At 59.2% G+C, this 19376-nt stretch overlaps 3 protein-coding genes across 3 annotated transcripts; 2 read left to right on the plus strand and 1 right to left on the minus strand.

Moving 5' to 3' along the window:
* Positions 1-3726: 3726 nt before the first annotated feature.
* gpx4 (glutathione peroxidase) lies at positions 3727-5715 on the plus strand (the record flags this gene model as incomplete). Its single annotated transcript, XM_002946360.1, has 5 exons — positions 3727-3826; positions 4303-4389; positions 4842-4911; positions 5130-5253; positions 5575-5715. Coding segments are annotated over 5 exons (522 nt in total), but the record flags the coding sequence as incomplete, so codon positions are not given.
* Positions 5716-6416: 701 nt separating this feature from the next.
* Positions 6417-14129, minus strand: VOLCADRAFT_79115 (uncharacterized protein; the record flags this gene model as incomplete). The annotated part of the gene is made up of 15 exons (XM_002946527.1): positions 6417-7595; positions 8004-8231; positions 8718-8798; positions 9070-9200; positions 9411-9461; positions 9721-9804; positions 9992-10165; positions 10546-10698; positions 11037-11153; positions 11629-11739; positions 12074-12136; positions 12380-12520; positions 12730-12915; positions 13314-13450; positions 13901-14129. 15 exons carry the CDS (start codon positions 14127-14129, stop codon positions 7451-7453), a joined length of 2031 nt encoding a protein of 676 aa, XP_002946573.1. The 3' UTR covers positions 6417-7450.
* A 1176-nt stretch (positions 14130-15305) lies between these two features.
* Positions 15306-17278, plus strand: VOLCADRAFT_55820 (uncharacterized protein; the record flags this gene model as incomplete). Its single annotated transcript, XM_002946361.1, has 4 exons — positions 15306-15409; positions 16005-16101; positions 16670-16863; positions 17173-17278. Coding segments are annotated over 4 exons (501 nt in total), but the record flags the coding sequence as incomplete, so codon positions are not given.
* Positions 17279-19376: the final 2098 nt, after the last annotated feature.

The raw sequence follows: 19376 nt of genomic DNA on the forward strand, positions 1-19376 counted from the left end.
TCGTTTGCATTATCCATTTAAGTGGGGTGCAATACATACATATGGATTCCGTAATATGCATGGCTTTCATGTAAGGCCCCAGCGGCCGCGAGAATGTAAAGCACGGTGTGATGGTCTCAGATATCAGTTTGAATTTTTGTGGTGAGATTATTTGGATACCATGATAGTGGTAAGGATGGTCTACGGAAAAGAACCGGGTTGCGCCCTAACTGTGAGCCTTTGCTGCTCATCTCCCTCCTCTTAGCGACAATCATTTCCAGTCGTTGTATGAATTATAAATGGACATTTAAAGGTTCGCAGTGCAAGCTGTCGCATGGCGGACTTCCTCGCTGTCGCTTAAAGGTGCTGTGCCTACCCGGGCAACGGTCAACCGCCACAACCTCCAAGCAACGATATACCCGAAGTTTTACGATTCATGAAACACAATTTCACAGTTTAAGGAACATTGAAGTCTCGCTGTTGAGCTGGAATGGATACGTATCAAAGCGGCATCGACAAGGGCAGTGATTAGTGGTGCCGCCCGACAGATAGGAGGAGCCCTGTAGGAATAGATGTGAAGTCAGTGTGTGGAGAGTCCTGCGAGTAGTCCAGAACGCTCAGGGATACACGACCTGTATGGGCATATGCAGCTGATGGAGCTGCCAAGGGGGGTAGGCGCTTGCGCACGAAAGGCTCACGACTCGGCAGCCGTGCACCCCTGCCATTACTGATAGCCCTACATCCAGACAACTGCAGATATATCCTTTCCACGCCCTCCTGCGTTATTCAAAGTCCACGCCCCAAGTCTCTCCCCGCAGGCAGCCGAGTCCCCTGGCAGTATAGCGACCCCTGCCCGTTCCGGCCCTGCATCCTCAGAGTCCCTGCGCACCCTGGGGCCGCCTACACTTGTCGCTCTTATATCAACAGAAGGCCCGCTTTAAAGTATGCAGGGGTCAGGACAGATGGAGGTACCCATATCCGCCGGTGGCAGTGTTACGTTACTCAATATGCGATGATTGCTGCAGAGCTTGAGCGCTGCTATCGCGTGCTCCTGTACTGGTAAAGGCATGGCGTTGGGCTGGAAAGCCCTGCGCGTCATCAGTGTCATTACGCTTAATATTTCCGACATGGAGATAGAGAGGCCATCGAATATTCCTTCGGCCCCATCCCCAAAACCCCTTTTTGAAGCCGGTTCTGAAACTCATCCTTGTGACGTGTAAGCCCTCAGTCAGCGTCAGGCTCCCCTTCATTGTGTGGCATCATCTCAGCCCGTGGAAAGCCCTCAAACCATGGGCAGTATTTGTCACGAGCGCAAAGCTGCCAAAAAGGCAGCCATAGCCCGGATCTACTCGCTTGCTTCCTCGAAAAAGATTATTGAATTATACTGAGTGTTGGGTCACAAGACCAATTGCATGGGTGGGCCTGGGCGGTCCAAGCGATAGTGACAAAACACCGTACACCGTATACTGTACATTCTTACGCTCGGGTTTCTGAACCTTAAACGCTGTAACAGTTGGTATAAGTATCGAGAGCCGTTCCTTTAAGTTAATGCTGTTGGTTGTGACATGCTATCTTTTAACCACAGCTGTTGTTATGTTGCCGTCCTTATGTGCTCGGTGATTTGGAATCTTCACCGCACAAGGAATGTCCTAGTAAAGCTTGTGTTGCCCTAACGTTTCGCACGTTCGAACGGGCGGCAACAGCCAGCGATCACTGACACTGCGCTCGTTCCATCGCCTTCAAGGCGTGCGCTCTACTTATCATTTGTGATCAGAAAGCATTGCAACCGAATACGTTTAGTTGAGCACCAGCGTTTAGGGAGCCATGCTGAACGCAAAGCCTCTTCTTCCTGTTTCAGTGCGACACACGCAGAAAAGATCTCGACGGAAGGGATCATGTATGAGGTGGGCTTTTCATATTCGACACATGGACGTCCGTGGACACAGATGCATGCAGCACTTGACCAGCATGTGGTTGCCCAACACGATGTGTTTCGGCACTTGCAGGCTGGTGATTATGGCGGCAATCCTTTTCTGTGTCGGTTACGCCGTCTTTGCCACGCGGTACATAGGGAGCAGTAAGAGCCGCAAAGAAGCCCAGGATCACCTTGTAAAAGCGGAGTTGGAGCGCAAGCCTACGCTATCCGTTTCGGCTACTGGCTCGCAGCATGACGGGCGGAGCTTGGTAAGGGTTTTAGGTTAGAGCTAGCCTACCTGGCTACGTTTAGGGTAACAAATTTAAGGGGATGTAACCGGTTTCCCGCTCGCCGTCCTCCTGTAATGTACGGCTGGCTTGGTACGCAGAGGGCATTGTTGAAGCAACGGTACTGCACGCAACGGGAAATTCTACAGGATTCTAGATGCCAGAGCATCGGTCTGGGGTGAAATAGCGGGTTCAACAGCGGTTGGCGCTAGCGGCACTAGCGGGATATACCACTGCTAAAACCGCACGTTACAAGCGCCAAGAGGAGGTTCGCAGCATGACCTAAGTATTGAACATGCTCTGCCATGCTCTGAATGTAACCGTTGCAGCCTGGCAACGGCAGGAACGAGTTTTCGTGGAGATGCACTTGGCATGCTTGCTTAAAGCCGTACATTGCCCAAGCGTCTCCAGCCTGAGCCGGCCGCCCTGGCTCAACCACTCCCCACTTCACACCGTTCATTCCTTCAACTCGCTGAACACCTTCCCGTCTCCCCCATTACAGAAAGCCGACTCGGACATAAAGGCGCCCCGGATAAACGTGCGGGAGCACGCCTCCCACTACCACGGCAAGGATGCAGGGGGGAAACATGAGGGGGCCGCGCGGAATGTTTTCACTGGCGATGGGTCATACGATGATATCATCGCGCGGGACCATGCACGACTATCGGGCCTGCATCTTCCGTCGCCTGGCACTAACCAGGACCAGGCCCCGACGCGGAGCCCGAGTACGAACGCTCGGCATGTGGAATCGGGACGCGATGACCTGCAGGTCCACGCAACCCACGGTGCTCCTGTGGATCACCACATAGGCCAGCAAACCCACCAGCAACAACAAACTTACCAGAGCCCAGCGATCCATCAGCAGCAACAGCAACAGGGTGCCAGCAACCCCGTACGAGCAGGTCCGGTGGAAGCCGACCGCGATGCCGAGCTGCGGCGGGCGGCAAACGTGGTTTCCCCGTCGCTGGCGGTGGGCAGTCGCATCGAGGTAGACAGCCATTCGGGCGACATAACTGCACGCACTGTTGTAGAGCCGGGTGCCAGCCCACTGCCTACACAGGGTGTCAAGGAACCGGCTTCGGAGCAGCCTGTACAGCTGCCAGCACCCATCACTGTGACGCACCTGGAGCCGGATAGCCATCAGGCGAACAAGGTGCCCGTGCACGAGCCCGTGCCCACTACAGCGCCCCATGAGACGGATAGCTCCTCGCACACGGTGCAGCATCGGGCACCCGACGAGGTCCCGCCGGCCCCACCGGTCATCACTGGTAGCACCAGCGACCCCACCACGACCACAGTGCCGTCGCCGGTATCGGCGCCAGTCCGGGCGCCGCATGCGGACACGGCGCCGCAGCGGAATCCACTGGCAAAGGGTTTCTACGCCCTTGTGAGTTGGCAATGGGGTTGGGACGAGGAGACGGACATTTACGGTTGGGGTGTAGGCTTAGTGGGCAACACTGCCAAGTTGACGACTCCTAATGGTCTGCAGCTAAGGTTTACGGCTCATTACCCATCTGCTCCAATGTGCAACAGGAAGCCGTGGACATTGACGGCAAGGTTCGTCCTCTGAGCGAGTTTGCTGGCAAGGTGACGCTTGTTGTAAACGTGGCGTCTGCGTGCGGCTACACGGACGAGAACTATAAGGGTGAGGCAATGCGGCTCGGCTCCAATCGATGGGCAGATGTAGGGCCTGGCATGTGTAATGCAAGGCCTCCTGCAACTTAGGATGCATACGGAGGCTAGGGCACGGCCGCTGTGCTTTGGGTGAAGGGAGACTGGAATGGAGTACATTTGTCTAATGCAGCACCAGGTTAAAGGATTCCATGATGCTTGTGCACTGTGTACAGTGGTCAACGGGCACTTGCCACCCCTGACCCCGCCAGGTGCCCGATGTGCATTGGCAATCTCTGCGCGGGGATTGGTGCGTTAGGCGCAGTAGTGGATCACAGCTGATGCAGTGCCATCTCCGCGGGCTGGGGCGGTATTTTCCGCTTGTGGAAAGTGGATACCTAGCTGCGGTCGCACACAACGACCTTAATCATGTCCTCGGTGATTACGTTGCTTGCAGTGCGGCACGAGGCTAACTCGGTGATTTCTTATTCTCGACCATGTGGTCCACAGGCTTAATGAAGGTGTATGAGAAGTACCATCCCCATGGGCTGGAGATTCTTGGCTTTCCCTGCAACCAGGTGGGCCGGGGCAGACGGAGTCACCGCATTTGCGAGGGCTGTCCATAGGGAAGGAGGGTTTAGGGATATAAGCAGGGCGCACACGGAACATAGGAACAAGCGTCCTTTGTACGGAGTCTCGTGGCACCACTCTCTTGTGATGGCGCTTATGCCTGTGATCCTGCAAAGGAACGAGCATCTCGCCCTTGGCAAGCCCACCACCTGTGGCTCTGCACTCTGCGTTTACTGAACGGGAGCCCCATTTCAACCCCTGTTGCCCACTCCCTGTTGCATGGGGGGTGCTCATCGCGGCCAACCCCGTGGTCGTCTGCCAGTTCGGGAGTCAAGGTAAGGCGTTTATTCTCTTGACATTCACAGCGGTGCATATCGCTTGTTAATGAAGCGGCTTATCTTCTGAGCGCATCGTGCCGTGTGCTGGCCGGACGGTAACAGTCGGGTCCATGTAACCTAACCCTTCGGTGTGTCATGCAGAGTCCGGGACGGAGGCGGATATCAAGAACTTCTGCTCGTCGCGTTATCACGTGAACTTCCCTATGTTCAGGTACGCTTTCACGTTAGGTGCTCTGTGTGCTTTCCTGTCATCCCCTCTAGCACGAGTTGGAGGGAAGGATGAAGATGGCAAACGGTGTAGGGGCAAGTTACCTACTGCATCGTTTGAGGTATCTTTACCTGACACCTTTACGTGACGATTGTTAGGTGGCAGAACCGCGGTGACGCCCTTTCCTGACCTGCGCTTATGCGATTCTGCGACCCTTGCAGTAAGGTGGATGTCAACGGGCCGAACACGCACCCGGTGTACCAGTTCCTGAAGCGGGAGCTGCCCGAGTGGGAGGGCGGCGGTGGCAGCAAGGGCCCGGGCGCCGACCTGGTTTGGAACTTTCAGGTGAGGCCGGCTTTCCTCGTCCATGTAGGGGTGAGCGCGGGCACGATAATGTACGTTCTGAACAGTTTTGCAGTAACCCTTAAGCTTAGCAGCGCAACGTGCTAGCATTAATTTGTAGCTGTGTGTGTTTGCAGTCCACCTTGTACCGTACATGGTCCCTTAGCCTAGCTGGCGTTGAAATTCGGCCCAGCCGTGGGCCCGAACTAGAGCTGAGCCGTCCGGATTGGGGACTCTGTTGCCGCGGCAGCTTTCGTCCATCCTAGATACTCTTTAAAAGTGCACGTCGTTGCGGTTGCGGTTGCGGTGTCCATGCCAATGCAGAAAATCTTCGTGGATCACGAGGGCCGTCCTGTCAAGCGGCTTTACCAGGCCTGGGACCAGAACGCGGTGGAGTCGGAGGTGTACCGGCTGCTTCGGGAGGCTCGGCAGGCGGGAGCCGCTACGGCGCAGCCCACAAGTTGATAGCGGATGGGGCGCTCTGGAGCCGGACCTCACCGTGGTCCGGAACTGCATTTCCTTTCACCGACCAACGTCGTTGGGAGCGGCGTTGATGCATGGGATCCTCGAATGCTCTTTCCTGTGTCTGCATCTAGCACTGGGCGCACGGTAGCGCAGCGGCAAATGTCGAGGGAACCGAGCTATTTGGGGGTTCCGCTCGAACGCCACGGAACGGACCTTTTGACAGCTAGGTTGGCCTCATGGACTTCGGGTGTTAGCCATCGGTTACGTCACCTTGTGCAGAAGAGGGTGGCACCCCTGGAACTGGATGGGGTTGACCGCCCAGTGGGTTCTGCGGGCGTAGGGTTACCTTGGTGCGTGACGGTCTTTTAACTTTTGACGGTCTATCACATTAAGCGTGAGGAATGCTAAGGAGGGAGATGGGTGCGTGGCACGTGGGATAGAGGCACAGGCAGAGACATTCCTACCTTTTGACTTCCTGACGCAACTCATCTCTGTACGACGTCGTTCTTCGCTCAGGCAAATTGGAGGCTCAAAGTATTTGTTGCTAAGGCATTGTTAGAGTTGACAAGGTACAAGCAGGCATAGCTCTCTCGGACTTGGGACTAATCGGTTTGATGGGAGCCGTTGCGTGGAGCGGATAAGATGGGCAGTGGCCGTGACGGCCTGTCCTGTATTCCGGTGATTGCGGATTGGGAGCTTTAAAAATACCGTTACACGCTAGTACGGCACAAGCTGTGTAACAGCCCCCAGCTACCAACGTTGAGAGTCCCCATACGTGCTGAGGTAACTCCAGCATCCCACGCGACCAAGCACCTCATCCGCACCTGGCTGGCGTTCGCTGGCTGCAGGATTGGCGGCTCTGCGAGGGCCTGGCCGGCCCCGTCCGCTCGCAGATCCAATGACGATGAGACGCATATGTACGACATAGCAACATTGCCAAGAACCGCACTACCCTTTTGAAGGATTAGCGCCAGGAGCAATCCCGACGTCAGCCCCCAACATCCACCGCCATCCTAATACTCAACCGCCAATAACGGCCGAGGTCTGCCGCTATCTACTTGCTACGATAGCGGCAGATGCCACCTCCGACCACAGCGTGTGAGGGTCAGCCCCTGAACCCAAGACCCTAAACCCATACATTCCCGCTGTCATTGCGCAATCGCTGTCAGTCTGTGGGCCAAAATGCACACTGCGTAACAATGGGGCGGGCTACCTAGCACGTGTCAAGATGTCTCACACTGTTTTGTGATGTCCGTGCAAGCTGGCCAAGACATGCGCAGGCTATTAACATTAAGCTGTAGGAGATATGCTATGGACGATAATCTCCCAAGGGAAGCTTATATGGGGATAATCAATATGCCGAATGACCGTTTAGGTATTGCCCCAAGACGCACTCTTTGGTCATAGGACGAACATAAAGACAGCATTCATTATTCAAGCAGCAGCAATGGGAACAATCTTCCTCAAAGCATGCCCCATTCTAGTCTGACTGTCTACAAGCAAGACTTCTGTGACGTCCTCCACTGAGCGGGTCAAACATGCCGCTGCACGTCTATCGCACGCCCCTCATGCACATGAGAACACACAGTCCGCAAACAACCCCCCTCCTGCTTCGGCCTCGTGACAATCACCATCCTGGAGGCCACTTAGGTTAGGATCTGTGCATACACCAGCAACCCGAGCCACTGGTGGCCCATCCTGGTCCCTGTTATCAGAGCCATCAGGGTCACACATGTCACACATCCAGAGACGAGATTGACTGCAGGCGGTTGCTGTACTCCTGGATGAGTGCCTTCCTGGGCCCCACCTGCGCCCCCATGAGCGACGTCAGCAGCGCATCCGCCTCGGCCGCATCCCGCACAGTCAGTCGCCGCAGTAACCTGGGCAGCGGGGGAGGGCGGAGAGGTAAGGTGGTCGTCAGGTCAGATGGGAGGCGCAGTGAGAGGAGGGGTAATGGTACAGGTATGATAGGCAAAGAAACATCGTCAACTGTACTGTGGCAGCAGCAGCAGCAGCAGCTCGTCCCAGGGCCTCAATACAGGCAGCCTGGGGACCCCGGGCAGGCTTGGGCCATTCAAGCCAAGCAAAATGCAAGTTGGACCTCCTCGTGCTTGTTTAGCCTTCAGGAGGTCCAGTAGACCTTCTTGGGGGCCCCGACGCACAACTTACTCCTTAGATGAAGGGCGGGGAATACACCTCAGGTTGCCGCCATGGCACCGCCATGCTGCTGCTCCCACTTCCCTGTTGACCTCCCTCTTACCCCTCCCAGGGTGTACCCCCACCCCTACCTGGTCGCCGGGTTGAGGGTAGTATCCCACAGCTGCTGCGGCATCATCTCACCCAGGCCCTTGAATCGCTGCACCGAGTAGCCGCCCGGAGCCAGCCGGTTCTCCGAAACCACCCGCCGCAGCTCCTCCTCCGTATGCGCCCACCACAGCGACCTGCCACGCTCCACCTTGTACAGCGGCGGTACGGCAACGTACACGTGGCCGGCGTAGAATAGTTGCGGCCGATACCTGCATCAGTAGCGTAGCGCAGCAGCACGGTACAGCCCATCACGGCACATCACGGTGTTCAATATCACACGACAACACGCACACCACACCATGCCATGTCCGCGCATTGATGCCGCCGCACCCGTATCGCCCTACCGGCTCATTAGTGGGATCTGTCACACGGGGGCGGAGAGGACACAAGAGGCCCACACACGTCAAACACATGGACATGTCTGCTGCTTGCTGTGAGCTCGTGCACATCCGACCTCGCCACGCACGAGACATGCACATTACAACGATGTGGGCACGACGACGACGACGACGGCAGCGACAGCCCCCCTGGTCGGCCCTCCCCCCACATCAAGCCCCCGACCTGAGCTGCCCAGCCGGTCGCACCCACACAGGGCCCAACCCTCCCATCATCACCCACATGCATGATGAGCGGCCCATACGGGGTCCTGAACACCGCACAACCCCCGAAGTTCCACATGACACCACACACCGCACCGGAATAGGAACGTGAGCAGCAGCGCCCGGATGTGGGCCCCGTCCACGTCAGCATCCGTCAGGATCACGATCTTGCCGTACCTGTTGACCACCGTGTTGACAATAGCAAGCACAGGCCCCAACCAGGCAGGTGCAGGTGGGCAGCGGTCTTCAGCTCACGCGGACTGCTTTCTGGTGAGGGAGGTCCCTCAGCACCGCCCTTTTCCTTACGAGGTGGACATGGACCTTGAAACAAGACAGGGCAAGGAGCGCAGCCGCATGCTGGTTCGCGGGTAAATGGTTAGGTGGTTTGACGGGGGTGCCTTGGCCTGGTGCTTAGGTGATGCCAGATGAGGGGTCGTACCTCAGGCACTCAAGCGCCTTGCTGGCGGTGTCCCGCACCGCCACGTCGGGCCCACGGGTCGCCAAGGCGGGGGCCCGGTCTGTTCCAAGACCCAGCGCCACAATGAGGCTGGAGATCTCGGCGTTTTTGTACATGGCGGCCTGGGAGGGCGGGTGGGAGGGTGGGGGCCACGTCAGGCTGCCGAGCGGGGCCCGATGCGCTTCACGACGTGAGTCATGCCAGGGAAAGCCCATCCACCCATCACCTGGCCCGGTCGGCTCCAATCTGAGCCCATCCCGCTCCCGCTCTGTTTGTATCGGCTCACTTCCGGCACCGCGCTTGTCCCCTTTTCCCGCACCCACCTCATTCACCCCGGCCACTCGCTCCACGTTGAGGATCTTACCCTTGAGGGGCAGCACCGCCTGCGGGGGCCAAGTGCGGTGAACAGGCGGAGTGGGGCAGTACCGTATGCAGGTATAGGCATACAAACATATGAGCAAGCACGGCGACAGGGGCGTGTATACCAGGGGTGGGTGACCCCGAGGTCCAGGTCCAGGTCCTCGGGAGGTCACTTGGCTGGAGGCCCCTCCGTATGGAGGTGCTGAGTGCATTTCTGCCCCTCCCTTCTCCCTCCCCTCCCTCCAGGTAACTGTGTGAGGGTGTATGTCTGTCTGTACCCACCTGGAATCTGCGGTCCCTGGCTTGCTTGGCACTTCCCCCCGCACTGTCCCCCTCCACCAGGTAGATCTCCGTGCGGTCCCGCTCCTCGCCTGCCGGGGTGGGGGTGGGGTGGCCAGCAGGCACACAACTACTGGAACTGATTTCACCAAGCCAGCTCAGCTCATGTGGATCACGTGCGGACCACCGCACACCGCACAGGGTCCCCACAGGCCATGGGCCATCACCCCGCCATGGAGCACACACACCCCTCCGGCCCTTCCCCTCCCTCGACCTCACTGGTGCAGTCCGCCAGCTTGCCCGGCAGCATGGAGCGACTCAGACTGGTCTTGCGGCGGATCAGCTCCCGGGCCTTACGGGCGGCATCGGCGGCCCGGGCGGCCGTGAGCGCCTTGCCCAGCAGCGCTGAGAGGTCGGCTGGGTGGGCCTCCAGCCACTCACCCACCGCCTTAGAGGGGTGGAGCGGGAGGGGGAGGGGGTTGGGAGGGGTCGTGGCAGGAAGCAGCGGGCTAACCGAGGGGGGTGGGTGGGAGGGGTCCAAGAGCCAAATAGAGGGACGGATAGCAGCAACGGAAAAAACACCAGATGCCGAGGGGGGGAGGGGAAGACGAACCACGAACGAGTGAAGCTGCGGGGGAAAGGGGAGGGGCTGGCGGAGAGAGTTGGTGTGAGCTGCGGCCCCAACGTTCTCCCGTGCGCGTGTGTTATGTACGGCACATTTCAAAGTATTTACTGCAATCCTATAACCCACAGCCTGACCGCCCTCACAAGCATTTCCCCCTTCCCATCCCCCCCTTCCCATCCCCCCCGGCAGGCCCCCCCGCTCACCTCCGCCACCGTCGCCTCCACAATCTTCCGCACCTCGGGGTTACCCAGCCGGGTCTTGGTCTGACCCTCAAACTCCGGGTTGGGCACCTGTACGGCAATAACCGCCCCCAGACCCTCCCTGATGTGCTCTCCGGACAGCGGGGGGTCGCCCTCCTGCGCGGCGGGGGCGGGGGTGTGCAGAGGGAGGAGCCTGGAAGGGGAAAGGCGCTACCTGCCCCTTACCACCCCCGATGGTACGACAATGCCAACCCCCCCCCAAGCCCGGTGGCCTGATGGGGGGCAGGTCTCGGGAGGTGGTGGGGTGGGGAAAGACGAACCACGAACGAGTGAAGCTGCTGCCAGCTGGTGGGGTGGGGGTGGGGGGAGCTTTACGGAGTTGGGAAGTAGGGAGTACCTACCCTGCCGCAGCCTAACTACTCCCGACAGGTTGCCGGCCCCCCTCCAGGCCTCATGCCCCCCTTGGGGCCCCTTTTGCCCTCCGCCCGCTGCACCTTGATCAGCTTCATTTTCTTGGCCAGTGCCGTGATGGTGCGGGTGAGGGCGCTCCGCAGCGCATCTAGGTGAGTGCCACCGTCAGCCGTGTGGATGGAGTTGGCGAAACCACGGATCTAAAAAAAGGGGGAAGGGGGTTGGGGAGGGCGTGGGTTGGAGGGAGAGGGAGGGAGGGGGGAAATGGGCCCGGATGGCTTTCCCCCCTCCCCTTTGAGCACCGCGCTACCCTCGCTGAGCAACCGGGGTGCTGGTGCCCCCACGGGCGGACCCCCACAGGGGTAACAGCACTACCGGTGTAACTAACGTATGTATGTCCGCATTCAGGTAACCTGTGCACCGGCCCCTAACACCGCCCCGGGGGAAGGGGGGCTCCCCCCTCCCCACCTTTTACCCGCCCCCGCCCCCGCCCCGGGGCCCCCAAGCCCACCCGACACCCGGCCAGTGGCCCTTATCGGTCAGCTAAGGCCCACATCCCATTAACTATTCCGTACATTGGCGCTGAGGCCTCCATTCCGGAAAAATGACAGTTAGCAGTTGACAGCTAGCCCGGGTGGTTGATAGTTGGCGGTATTTGCGTCACCCCTTCCCCACCTCCTCCCTGAAGGAGTCCGCCGCCCACTGCAGGGCCGCATGCACCACCACACCGCTGGGGGGGTCGGAGCGGGAAACACAGATGGCCTCGTGGAGGGGTGTGTAGCCGGACTGGGGGGAGGGAGGCCAGAGAGGGGCGGGGGCGGGGGTACGTGAGCTCGGGGACCGGGGATCTCCCCAGGGGGCTGGGATGGTCCCCCCCCTACAGTGATATCCAGGGGGGACAGCGGGAGGATCGGGAGGATTGCATTGCGGCTAGGGGGGAAGCAGGGCCCCGGCTCATACACACACACGTAGGCGGGTGGGCCCCACGGTGGATTCATGCAACACGTCTTTTTTCCTCCTCCGCCACACATCCAAGGGAGAAGAGCACAGAGCCCTTCAACCCGCTCGCCCTCCCTTCCCGCCCGTCTCCATGTCTGCCAGTGCACGACCACCCACCCACCTGCAGACAGCCCACGAACTCTCTAAGGCCACCGCTGAACTGGAAAACCTGCCACTCGCCATCCTGCCGTACGACGCCGTACATGGGCCGTGCCGGAGGAGGCGTGGCTGTTGCCCCGTCCCCACCCGTGCCGTCATCCGCCGCCTCGCTCGCGCTTCCCTTCTTCCGTCGGCGGCGGCCGACCTTCTCAGCCGCACCGACAGCCGCTGACGACGCCGATGTCGACGCGCCCGCGGTTTCATCCCCGTCCAGGCCTCCGCCACCGGCTGCCGTACGTTCCGACATGTACTTGCTCCTGCCAGGTACGAGCTGGCCCTTCCGAGTCGCGTTGAATCGCATTGTGGCTGAGCTGTTGAGGAAGGCCAGTTCGTGCAGCCGGGTGGCGATGATGTCCGGATTGTACGACACGTCTGATGCGAAGATCGTACGGTCGTACAGGAAGCACACCTGGCGCATGATGGACAGGAAATGTGATGACCTGGAGTTGGCTGGTACGTGTACGGGTACGCAACAGCGGTGTGTGCACACAGAGGGCGGGCACGTAGATGGATTGCCAGCCGCGAGGTGAGGTGAGGTGAGGCTGTCACAACGTCAAAAGCTCAAACGAATGCCGCCGGTCACCGAACAGCTAACCACTAAAACCGTTAACGACCCACCTGCGTCCCCGTGCGGTCGGCCTCCTCGCTGTCCGGCTGTAGCTCCGTCCTCTGCACCTCCTCCAGGGCTACCCCGCGGCTGTAGCGCTGGCTGTACCTCACCCCCGCCCTCCACACCGTCACGGTCAGCTGCTCGCTCAGCGCATTGACCACGCTAATGCCCACGCCGTGGAGGCCCCCGCTGACCTGAGGGGAAGAGGGGGGAGCGGAGGGGGGGAAGGACGATATGCAAAGCCAGGAAAAATGGGTCTGCGGGTGACAGTCTGTGGGACGCGTCTGCGGGGAGAGGGTCACGGCTGCAGGGGGGATAAATGCCGGTGGTGGCGAGCCGCCACAAGCGACTCTCCTCTGCCCAACCCAACCCAACCCCAGCCGACCCGAACCACCAGGCGTGCGCCACCGCGGGGTTGGTTCGCGTCACCCCGCGCTACACCCCCCTCGCCTAGCTGGCTGCCTCCCTGCCTTCCCCCTCCCCTCAACCCCGCCACGGTCGTCCAGGTGAGCCTGCCAGTCGCTGACTGCTCTGACGCCCCCAGCGATCCACCTGGTACACACCACCCACCCCTCCTCCACCTCAAGCTCACCTTGTAACCGCTGTCCTCCCCCCCGAACTTGCCGCCCGCGTGCAGCACTGTGAGTACCGTCTCCAGCGCCGACTTGCCCGTGACGGGGTGCACATCCACGGGAATACCCCGGCCATCATCCGTCACCACAACCCAGCCTGCCGGGGGAGAGGGGCCACATGCAACATTATGAAACAAGGGGAGGGGGGAAGGAGACGAGGGCAGGGCCGGGCAGGGAAATCAAGTAGTGGCATGCGCGCAGCAATGAACAGGTCTCCCCTTCTCCCCTTCCGGGAACGTAACGTACCGAGAACTGCTTTAGCCGCGGCTCCCCTCCCCTCCCCCCCCTCTCTTGGCCTCGTGGAGGGGCAATGTGGACTGGTCGGCCCGATCATCACCGGCAGCTGCTCCTGGCCGGGCTCTCACTGTCGGCCCCCCGCAGGATTCGCTTGGCTCTACCTCCCATACCCTTCCTTGTTCACCCACCTACGCAACGCGAAACATCCGCACATACTTTTCCCCCTTCTCCCTTTTTCCCTCTTCTTCCTTCCTAAAACCCTACCTCCCCTCTCCTCCCATTCCCTCTCGCCCTCTCCCTCCCGACCCACCCGAGCTCAGGTCCACCTGCACCTCCACCCGGGTGGCATGTCCCGCCTGCACCTCGTCCACCGAGTTGTCCACCACTTCCCACACCAGGTGGTGCAGACCCTCACTGCCAGTGCCGCCGATGTACATACCGGGGCGCTTGCGAACGGGCTCCAGGCCCTCGAGCACCTGGTGGAGGTGGGGGATGTCGGGCAGGGGCAGGGAAGGGAGCCCGCCCAGCACCCAATGCATGTGTTAAACGATACGCGTACTGTATTCAGGTGGGCTATTGGGGCCTGAATAATCGGGAAGTCCGGCGTTTTGTGCTGAGAAAGCTTAGGCAACCATGAGAAAGAGAGAGTGAGCAGAGGAGGTGGGGCAGAAAGCGAGACTGGCGCCGGACTTAACCAGGTAACGGACCTGGATTGAGCTGGCGCCGTAGTCCTCCTGGGATAACGTCGCAACGTTTCCGGCCGCTTCTCCCGCCCTGCTGCGGGGCTTCCTGGTTGCGGTGGCGGGTGTGGAAGCCACGGAGCTGCCAGTTGGGGCCGCGACCCAGCGCCTGGTAAGGCTGCGGTTAGATCGGCCACCTGGTTGCAAGAAGCCCCGGGTGTGCGAGCATGGACATGGCGCCGGTGCGCAGCGGCTGGTGCGGCCGGTAGCACCCCAGGCCCCGACGCCACCGGCGCAACCCGTCATGCTTTGGAACCGACGTCTAAGATAAGCAGGAGAAATAGAAGCACGATGCTTTTCTCCGGGAAGACGGTTATGCACGCCGAATTCCTCTCTGCGCAGCCTGTCGAAAGATGCCTTTCCTCAGTAAGTCCGCTATAAACGGAAATCGACACGTAGAAAAGAAATTTGAATATCACAGGATGATCAAAACCTGGAACCGTGGAGTTATTACTTAGGTCGGCGCGGTGATAGCCGGTCCGGGACAGCCGACGCCAAGAAACCGTTATGGCTGCAGTGCCGTAAGACTGCCTATAATCTCCATGAAATTGAGATTCTGAATTGCTGCATGGTTCTTCTGGGATTTCTCGATCCGGCGGGAGCCGTACGCTTTGTCCGTTAGAGCTAACTTCTTCCCTGGGGAGTTGAGACAGTTGAGACGTTAATTTAATAGACTTATGTCGAAACATAACAGGCTTGAAAATCTCTGTAGATACTTGTTGAGTATCCTGTGCCCAACTGTGTGCATGCCCACTGCTGCAGCAGCATGGACTTTAGCACGTGCATTTTGTCCACGCTGCTCTTGCTTTTGACGCGGACTTATGCGACCCGACCTGGATTTATCAATGTTGTTGGGAACCGCGGCGCTTCAGCGCCAGTCATCTTTCCAAGGTGCCGTTGGCTGTCCTAGGGCTCCGCACCGTGCACGCGAATCGTAGCTCTTAAACTGCACCCGCACAACTCTGGCGCACCTTTAGGCCGCCCTATGAAGAGCACGCGTTGATGGCGCGCTGGCTCGTGCACGAAACCACCTGGGGTGTCCTGTCAACCTTGGACCAAGACACTGGCGAGCCCGTTGGGTGAGTTCCTGCCCAACACAACAGGGCTTGGAAACCGCTCCGGCACCCCGGCAAGCACATCTCCTGATACGCACATAACTTCGTGCGAGGGCCACGCCCACATGCACCGCATGATACGGAGGCCTGAGCGTGAGATATATGTGGACTCGGAGTAGGACCGCAGTGCCGCCTGCGGGGCCCTCCGGGACCTACCGGGGCAGGGCTAACGGCCACGGAATTTAGGATCCAATGGAATCCAGACGTTACCCAGACGTAACCCGCGGGTTGGGATGTCGGGGTTTGGCGGCAAGCCTAGGACCGGGACCGGGTGTTACCGGTGTGTTGATGGTCCCGATGTGAGAGGGTCACACCAAGTCACACCAAGTCACACCAAGTCACACCAAAGACATGCGGATGCCAGATGCACTTCAAGTTACCTCCGGGGTCCACGCCTTCAGATGCGCATCTTAACGGCCGCCTGGAAACGGGAGAGATACGGCCCCCCGTGTGGTCTCGTACAGAGTAGCACCAGCCGCACCCTAGCACCGACTCCGGCCCCGCGGGGCAGCGTTGCCTAACTCCTCACTCTTCCTCGCACACCCATTCACCAACACAGGGGTGTGGTCTCGCACAGTGACGGGCCCCGCAACAGCCCGCGCGGCCGCCTGTTCTTCTACGTCACCCCCATGGACGAGCTCACTCAGAACGTCATGGTGAGCAGGCCTTCCCCCAACCCTCACCTCAAATGGCTGCATGAACGACCCATGGGTCGCACGCGGGGTTGAGGGGCCAAAGGGACAAGCTGCCGGGTTGGGTACCTTCAGCGAGCCGCTGCACTCCAGACCCCTGACTTTCAGGCCGAGGTTGTGTGTGCATCATGTCCGGTTCATGGCACATCCCGTGGGTTACCACCCCCACCCGCCCCTGGTACACTCTTGCCCTGGCAGCAGCTTCACTCGTTTGTGGTTCGTCTTTCCCCCACCCGCCTTGATGGTCCCGCCCTTTGCGTCACGCCTCATTAACTATTAGCAAGCACTACGAACGCCCCTGGGTATGTAACACCCCCCGGAGTTGTCGTAATGCAACTGCAGCTCACATTCTGCCCTTCTCCTGCTTCCCGTGCTTCCCCCCTTCCCTGACGTACACCTCACCTGCACCCCTCTTCCCCTCCCTCTGGCCTCCCGCGCCCACTTGCAGGCTCACCCCCGCTGCTCTTTCACCGTCTCCGAGCAGCAGCGCCGCGGTCCCCCCAGCGCGGGGCCAGGTGCGGGTGCGGGTGAGGCGGTAGCCAGCAGCAGCGCCGCGTGGGGTCAGCCCTGCGGTGGACTGGACCCCGAGGACCCCGCGTGCGCCCGGGCCACCCTGCTGGGGCGGATGCAGCCGGTGGCGGCGGAGGACCGGGAGGAGGCGCAGGCCGCCTTGTTTTCCCGGCACCCCCGGATGGCCGACTGGCCCGCAGACCACCACTTCAAGTTGTGAGTGCGACCACACATACCGGTGTAGCCGAATTGATATAACTGGGGCTGCATGCACCCCGGGGGGGGGGCCCTGCTGGTACTGCCGGTGCAGCAGCATGCGGCCACGTTCCCAGAGGAGATGTGGCACGACCGCCGTTAATCCCTGGCTGTGCGAGTAATGCTCTCTGGTGTCGCGAGTGTTCGTTGTCTCTCCCTTCCCACCTCCATCCCCCTTCCCCTCCCTCCTTTAAATCGCGTGTGGTTCGTCTTTCCCCTCCCTCCTTTCCCGCATATGATTTCCCCCTTCCCCTCTCTCCCCGTCTCCAGCTTCGAGCTGCAGGTGGAGGAGGTCCACCTGCTGGACTGGTACGGTGGTATGGCGATCATCAGCGGGGAGGACTATTACGCAGCGCTGGAGGCAGATGAGTTATGAGCGCCATTGCAACCCCGTGGCCAATGTGCCTCTTCCTGGGGACCAGGGGCCGCAGACCTGGCTCGCGCCTTCCGTTCCTCCTGGACCCCCTCGCTCTCGGCTCGCGGCCCCCGTCTGGAGGGCTGAGAGGAGGGGGGCGGAGGGGGGGGGGACGGTCCGCGTCCCCCCTCCCGGGGAGCAGTCCGTCCTCACTTACGACTGGGGACGGCCCAAGAGTCAAGCAGCGGGGCCGCATCGTGCATGCCTTGTCGCGAGCACCGGCACGTGTAGGGCTGAGCGACGTATTTCTGAGGAGGCGCTGAAGGCGGCTGCTAGGGCTCGGGAGCGTGCTGGTCGCTGGTGGGTGGGGCTTTGGGGGCGTGAAGGCGCGGGTCAGTTTTGCACGGCGCCTTTGCAAGCTTGGGCGTCAGGCGGGCAGGTCGGCAGGTGCATGGGCTGCTGGGGCTTTGCCGCATGCAGTGTGTTGCACGATTGCCATTGCTTCGCGTTGTTTTGCTGGTGGTGCGCTAACGTACTCTTTACTGTATTGGGAATATGTGCGGTTGAAGACAGGACGTCAGCACGTCAGCTGAACGACACGTGTCAGGGCGAATGGGCAGTGGACGATGGAGCAGACTGTTTGTGAAGTACACAGCAGGTTGTTGTTATTGTTTTTGTTGATGGTGGGTAGGCGCCATCGGAGCGGGCGGAGAGGGAGCGGCTGTTGCTCTGCTGGCTGTTACTTTTGGTTGCTTAGGGAACAGCAATGGCCCTATCGCACGAAAAACCCTCCTGTTTGTTATCTCTCCTTCGCCTCGTATCTGTTATTCGTTCTTGTGGAAAGGTGCATTGGTAATGGTAATGTCTTTTGGTGACCCGGGGAGTTGAGGGGACCCCTCCTGGCCGCCGGGTTGGTCGAGTTGGGGATTGCGACATTGCATTGCTTGAGGAGGGGGTGCGGCTTGTGTGGGGATTGAACAGAGGGGAGGGAGAGATACGCCTGTTTGCCTTAATAAGCATTTCGAAACTGGCTCTGGGCATACCCGCTCCAGAACCGCCACGCAACCGTCTTACATATCTGTCGGCCATGTGTTTGCTTAGGACTATCCCAGATGGCCAGATTCCTTCCACGAGGGCAGCTTAGCTTTCCACTGGATCATACGCAAAGGAACATCTGCCACATCTAGTACTCATCAGTAGTTTTTTTGCATCATCAGGACACGCACTCGATATCAGTGGCCAAATCTACGTCGCATACGTATTTGTAATTAGACATACTTGGACATGTAAAAGCTCAACAAGCCTACACACATCGCGTATGGCGTCTGTAGTTCCCAGTTCCCTCTGTCCTTGCCAGGGGTTCAACATCCGTCACTCTCGACTTTCACCTACACCGATCTAGGCAGCGCAAACGTGCTTCGTGCATGAGGGTATTATGGATGCCCCATGATGACTGTTATGCTTGCCATGCACAAAGATGCAATGGTGCGTAGAGGACGTTCAGGTGATGGCACCGGTCACAATCTCCTATTTGCAGGATCCCTTGCAAGTAGACAGCTGAAGAGGTGATCTCAGGAAGGTGTAAGATACGCCTCATGCAACTGTGTGATTTCCCCAGAAAAGTACTCCTCAATTGCATGTCGCTGAGCAGTGGAACAGTAGAAGGGTGGTGCAGTGCCTACAGGCCAAGGGAAGGTTCACATAATGTTAATAATAACGTCGTCTGGCGTTACTCTGGTCTAGCTAGTAGAGGCCAGTAGCCAGATAGACTCGACCCAAAGACCAAAGGATGCAGCTTAAACGTGCATTATCACAACCTGAGACAAAAAAACATGCAAAGGTCTTTAATTTTGGGGGGCTGTTCGCCTCCAAGGTTTGCTCAGAGGTTTGCCTTTACTCCGAAAAGGATGGGAACACCATCTGTCGCAATTGCAACAAAATTTAAGCTAAAATTCAGGCTTTAAAATAATGTGCACAAATATGGATTATTTTTGGGGTACTCAGAACCATGAGAAGCTGTTACTGGGGGACCCAATGGCGAACAGGTGATGACGTCAATGACAGCAGTACGGCAATTAAACAGAAAATTGGCGACGCCGGCTCAAATTGCCTTGTGCGT

Source organism: Volvox carteri, assembly GCF_000143455.1.
Source record: "Volvox carteri f. nagariensis unplaced genomic scaffold VOLCAscaffold_3, whole genome shotgun sequence".
NCBI classification, from domain to species: domain Eukaryota; kingdom Viridiplantae; phylum Chlorophyta; class Chlorophyceae; order Chlamydomonadales; family Volvocaceae; genus Volvox; species Volvox carteri.